The 6000-nt window shown below is 56.1% G+C and overlaps 1 protein-coding gene across 1 annotated transcript in view; it reads right to left on the reverse strand.

The window, feature by feature from the left end:
* SLC5A2 (solute carrier family 5 member 2) overlaps positions 1-6000 on the reverse strand; it is a 207725-nt gene extending 201725 nt beyond the window's left edge. The window contains 1 exon segment of the mRNA XM_075318698.1: positions 5818-6000. Coding sequence (XP_075174813.1) covers positions 5818-6000 — 183 coding nt within the window.

Here is a 6000-nt window from a genome sequence, read left to right on the forward strand (position 1 = left end):
AGCTCGGGATATGGGACGCACCTTCTCTACAGGGTAATATGGGGTGGGAGCTCGGGATATGGGATGCTCCTTCTGTACAAGGTAATATGGGGCGAGAGCTCAGGACATGGGACGCACCTTCTCTACAGGGTAATATGGGGCGAGAGCTCGGGATATGGGACGCACCTTCTCTACAGGGTAATATGGGGCGAGAGCTCGGGATATGGGACGCACCTTCTCTACAAGGTAATATGGGGCGAGAGCTCGGGATATGGGACGCACCTTCTCTACAGGGTAATATGGGGAGAGAGCTCAGGATATGGGATGCACCTCCTCTACAGGGTAATATGGGGCGAGAGCTCGGGATATGGGACGCACCTTCTCTACAAGGTAATATGGGGCGAGAGCTCGGGATATGGGACGCACCTTCTCTACAGGGTAATATGGGGAGAGAGCTCGGGATATGGGACGCACTTTCTCTACAGGGTAATATGGGGCGAGAGCTCAGGACATGGGACACACCTTCTCTATAAGGTAATATGAGGCGAGAGCTCGGGATATGGGACGCACCTTCTCTACAGGGTAATATGGGGTGAGAGCTCAGGACATGGGACACACCTTCTCTACAGGGTAATATGGGGTGGGAGCTCGGGCTATGGGACGCACCTTCTCTACAGGGTAATATGGGGCGAGAGCTCGGGATATGGGACGCACCTTCTCTAAGGTAATATGAGGAGAGAGCTCGGGATACGGGACGCACCTTCTCTACAGGGTAATATAGGGCGAGAGCTCGGAATATTGGACGCACCTTCTCTACAGGGTAATATGGGGCGAGAGCTCGGGATATGGGATGCACCTTCTCTATAGGGTAATATGGTGCGAGAGCTCGGGATATTGGACGCACCATGTCTATAAGGTAATATGGAGCGAGAGCTCGGGATATGGGAACCACCATGTCTATAGGGTAATATGGGGTGAGAGCTCAGGACATGGGACGCACCTTCTCTACAGGGTAATATGGGGCGAGAGCTCGGGATATGGGACGCACCTTCTCTACAGGGTAATATGGGGTGGGAGCTCGGGATATGGGACGCTCCTTCTCTACAAGGTAATATGGGGCGAGAGCTCAGGACATGGGACGCACCTTCTCTACAGGGTAATATGGGGCGAGAGCTCGGGACATGGGACGCACCTTCTCTACAGGGTAATATGGGGCGAGAGCTCGGGATATGGGACGCACCTTCTCTACAAGGTAATATGGGGCGAGAGCTCGGGATATGGGACGCACCTTCTCTACAGGGTAATATGGGGAGAGAGCTCGGGATATGGGATGCACCTTCTCTACAGGGTAATATGGGGCGAGAGCTCGGGATATGGGACGCACCTTCTCTACAGGGTAATATGGGGAGAGAGCTCGGGATATGGGACGCACCTTCTCTACAGGGTAATATGGGGCGAGAGCTCGGGATATGGGACGCACCATGTCTATAGGGTAATATGGAGCGAGAGCTCGGGATATGGGAACCACCATGTCTATAGGGTAATATGGGGCGAGAGCTCAGGACATCGGACGCACCTTCTCTACAGGGTAATATGGGGCGAGAGCTCGGGATATGGGACGCACCTTCTCTACAGGGTAATATGGGGTGGGAGCTCGGGATATGGGATGCTCCTTCTGTACAAGGTAATATGGGGCGAGAGCTCAGGACATGGGACGCACCTTCTCTACAGGGTAATATGGGGCGAGAGCTCGGGATATGGGACGCACCTTCTCTACAGGGTAATATGGGGCGAGAGCTCGGGATATGGGACACACCTTCTCTATAAGGTAATATGAGGCGAGAGCTCGGGATATGGGACGCACCTTCTCTACAGGGTAATATGAGGAGAGAGCTCGGGATACGGGACGCACCTTCTCTACAGGGTAATATAGGGCGAGAGCTCGGAATATTGGACGCACCTTCTCTACAGGGTAATATGGGGCGAGAGCTCGGGATATTGGACGCACCTTCTCTACAGGGTAATATGGGGCGAGAGCTCGGGATATGGGACGCACTTTCTCTACAGGGTAATATGGGGCGAGAGCTCAAGACATGGGACACACCTTCTCTATAAGATAATATGAGGCGAGAGCTCGGGATATGGGATGCACCTTCTCTACAGGGTAATATGGGGCGAGAGCTCAGGACATGGGACACACCTTCTCTACAGGGTAATATGGGGTGGGAGCTCGGGATATGGGACGCACCTTCTCTACAGGGTAATATGGGGCGAGAGCTCGGGATATGGGACGCACCTTCTCTAAGGTAATATGAGGAGAGAGCTCGGGATACGGGACGCACCTTCTCTACAGGGTAATATAGGGCGAGAGCTCGGAATATTGGACGCACCTTCTCTACAGGGTAATATGGGGCGAGAGCTCAGGATATTGGACGCACCTTCTCTATAGGGTAATATGGGGCGAGAGCTCGGGACATGGGATGCACCATCTCTCTTGGGGGGGTACTTATCTATAGCGGAATATGGGATGAGAGCTCGGGATATGGGACGCACTTTCTCTACAGGGTAATATGGGGCGAGAGCTCGGGATATGGGACGCACTTTCTCTACAGGGTAATATGGGGCGAGAGCTCAGGACATGGGACACACCTTCTCTATAAGGTAATATGAGGCGAGAGCTCGGGATATGGGACGCACCTTCTCTATAGGGTAATATGGGGCGAGAGCTCAGGACATGGGATGCACCATCTCTCTGGGGGGGTACTGATCTATAGCGGAATATGGGGTGAGAGCTCAGGATATGGGATGCACCATGTATATAGGGGACACCTCTCTGTAGGGTGAGAGTTCTGGGCATGTGACACCATGTCTATAGGGGACTATGTAAATAAGACAGAATGTGTCATGTGTATCGTAACTTACAAGAACATCCAAATTGGCAAAATTCACAAGGAATCAGCGCATTCTTACAACTTGTAAAGCAGCTCATTAGTTAAGAAAGCAACAGAGCATGAGAGCATGCAGAGCCAGGCAGAGGCTGCAGAGCATGTGTGCGACCAGGGCAGAGACTGCAGAGCAAAGCAGAGACTGCAGAGCAAGGCAGAGTGTGCAGAGCAAGGCAGAGTGTGCAGAGCAAGGCAGAGTGTGCAGAGCAAGGCAGAGTGTGCAGAGCAGGGTGTGCAGAGCAGGGTGTGCAGAGCAAGGCAGAGTGTGCAGAGCAGGGTGTGCAGAGCAGAGCAGTCTGCAGAGCAGGGTGTGCAGAGCAGGGCAAAGTGTGCAGAGCAGGGTGTGCAGAGCAGGGCAGAGTGTGCAGAGCAGGGTGTGCAGAGTCTGCAGAGCAGGGCAGAGTCTGCAGAGCAGGGCAAAGTGTGCAGAGCAGGGTGTGCAGAGCAGGGCAGAGTCTGCTGAGCAGGGAAGAGTGTGAAGAGCTGGGTGTGCAGAGCAGGGCAGAGCAGGGCAGAGTCTGCAGAGCAGGGCAGAGTGTGCAGAGCAGAGTCTGCAGAGCATAGCAGAGTGTACGGAGCAGAGTGTGCAGAGCAGGGCACAGTCTGCAGAGCACGGCAGAGTGCGCAGAGCAGGGCAGAGTGTGCAGAGTAGGGTGTGCAGAGCAGGGCAGAGTGTGCAGAGAAGGGCAGAGTGTGCAGAGCAGGGCAGAGTTTGCAGAGCACAGAGCAGGGTGTGCAGCGCAGGGCAGAGTGTGCAGAGCAGGGCAGAGTGTGCAGAGCAGGGCAGAGTGTGCAGAGCAATGCAGAGTCTGCAGAGCAGGGCAGAGTGTGCAGAGCAAGGCAGAGTGTGCAGAGCAGGGCAGTGTGTGCAGGGCAGTGTGTGCAGAGCAGGGCAGAGTGTGCAGAGCAGGGTGTGCAGAGCAAGGCAGAGTGTGCAGAGCAGGGTGTGCAGAGCAGGGCAGTCTGCAGAGCAGGGTGTGCAGAGCAGGGCAAAGTGTGCAGAGCAGGGTGTGCAGAGCATGGCAGAGTGTGTAGAGCAGGGCAGAGTCTGCAGAGCAGGGCAGAGTCTGCAGAGCAGGGCAGTGTGTGCAGAGCAGGGCAGAGTGTGCAGAGCAGGGCAGAGTGTGCAGAGCAGGGCAGAGTGTGCAGAGCAGGGCAAAGTGTGCAGAGCAGGGTGTGCAGAGCAGGGCAGAGTGTGCAGAGCAGTGCAGAGTCTGCAGAGCAGGGCAGAGTGTGCAGAGCAGGGCAGTGTGCAGAGCAAGTCAGAGTGTGCAGAGCAGGGTGTGCAGAGCATGGCAGAGTCTGCAGAGCAGGGCAGTGTGTGCAGAGCAGGGCAGTGTGTGCAGAGCAGGGCAGTGTGTGCAGAGCAGGGCAGAGTGTGCAGAGCAGGGCAGAGTGTGCAGAGCAAGGCAGAGTGTGCAGAGCAAGGCAGAGTGTGCAGAGCAAGGCAGAGTGTGCAGAGCAGGGCAGAGTCTGCAGAGCAGGGCAGAGTGTGCAGAGCAGGGTGTGCAGAGCATTGCAGAGTCTGGAGAGCAGGGCAGTGTGTGCAGAGCAGGGCAGAGTCTGCAGAGCAGGGTGTGCAGAGCAGGGCAGAGTGTACAGAGCAGGGCAGAGTCTGCAGAGCAGGGCAGAGTGTGCAGAGCAGGGCAGAGTGTGCAGAGCAGGGCAGAGTGTGCAGAGTAGGGCAGAGTGTGCAGAGCAGTGTGCAGAGCAGGGTGTGCAGAGCAGGGCAGAGTGTGCAGAGCAGGGAAGAGTGTGCAGAGCAGGGCAGAGTGTGCAGAACAAGGCAGAGTGTGCAGAGCAAGGCAGAGTGTGCAGAATAGGACAGAGTGTGCAGAGCAGGGTAGACTGTGCAGAGCAGGGCAGAGTGTGCAGAGCAGGGCAGAGTGTGCAGAATAGGACAGAGTCTGCAGAGCAGGGCAGAGTCTGCAGAGCAGGGCAGAGTGTACAGAGCAGGGCAGAGTCTGCAGAGCAAGGCAGAGTGTGCAGAGCAGGGCAGAGTCTGCAGAGCAGGGCAGAGTCTGCAGAGCAGGGTGTGCAGAGCATGGCAGAGTGTGCAGAGCATGGCAGAGTGTACAGAGCAGGGCAGAGTGTACAGAGCAGGGCAGAGTGTGCAGAGCAGGGTGTTCAAAGCATGGCAGAGTGTGGAGAGCAGGGCAGAGTGTACAGAGCAGGGCAGAGTGTGCAGAGCAGGGCAGAGTCTGCAGAGTAGGGCAGAGTCTGCAGAGCAGGGTGTGCAGAGCAGGCCAGAGTGTGCAGAGCTGGGTGTGCAGAGCAGGGCAGAGTCTGCAGAGCAGGGTGTGCAGAGCAGAGTGTGCAGAGTAGTACAGAGTGTGCAGAGTGTGCAGAGCAGGGCAGAGTGTGCAGAGCAGGGCAGAGTCTGCAGAGCAGGGTGTGCAGAGCAGGCCAGAGTGTGCAGAGCAGGGTGTGCAGAGCAGGGCAGAGTCTGCTGAGCAGGGCAGAGTGTGCAGAGCTGGGTGTGCAGAGCAGGGCAGAGTCTGCAGAGCAGGGTGTGCAGAGCAGAGTGTGCAGAGTAGGACAGAGTGTGCAGAGCAGCACTCTGTGGGACATCATTGGCCTTCTCATGGCCTCTCTGCCCTCTTTTCCATGTCTTTGAGGCTGGTGTCCTACATGTTGGGCTCCGGCTCACCTCGGCCATGTTACTTACACTCAATGACATCACAGTTCATTTCCAGACTGAATGTACAGAACATTAGAGACTTCAGAAAACAGCGAAACAAGAACTACAAAATGGGAGAAAGGCGCAGGACCCCGTCCGGCTGTGCACGGGCACGTGGCAGGGGAGCCAGAGAGGTCCATCAGATGTGGATAAACCTGGAGGACTAGTCCACCGCTCCTATCAGCGGCTCCTCCAGAACCAGCCGTCACTTACCCACAGGCCGACACCAATAACGATGACAAAGTATCCCACGATGACGGCGATGTCTGCGGGGTTACTGATGGCAGCCGGAGCGTGGGAGGTTTGTGGGGACTCGGTGCTCATGGTGATGGCTGCTCCGCTCTGTGCCATCTCACTCCACATCTTCACTCACCCTCTGGTAAAACCTCTAAACAT

The sequence above is a fragment of the Anomaloglossus baeobatrachus genome, chromosome 7 (genome assembly GCF_048569485.1).
Source record: "Anomaloglossus baeobatrachus isolate aAnoBae1 chromosome 7, aAnoBae1.hap1, whole genome shotgun sequence".
Classification (NCBI taxonomy): domain Eukaryota; kingdom Metazoa; phylum Chordata; class Amphibia; order Anura; family Aromobatidae; genus Anomaloglossus; species Anomaloglossus baeobatrachus.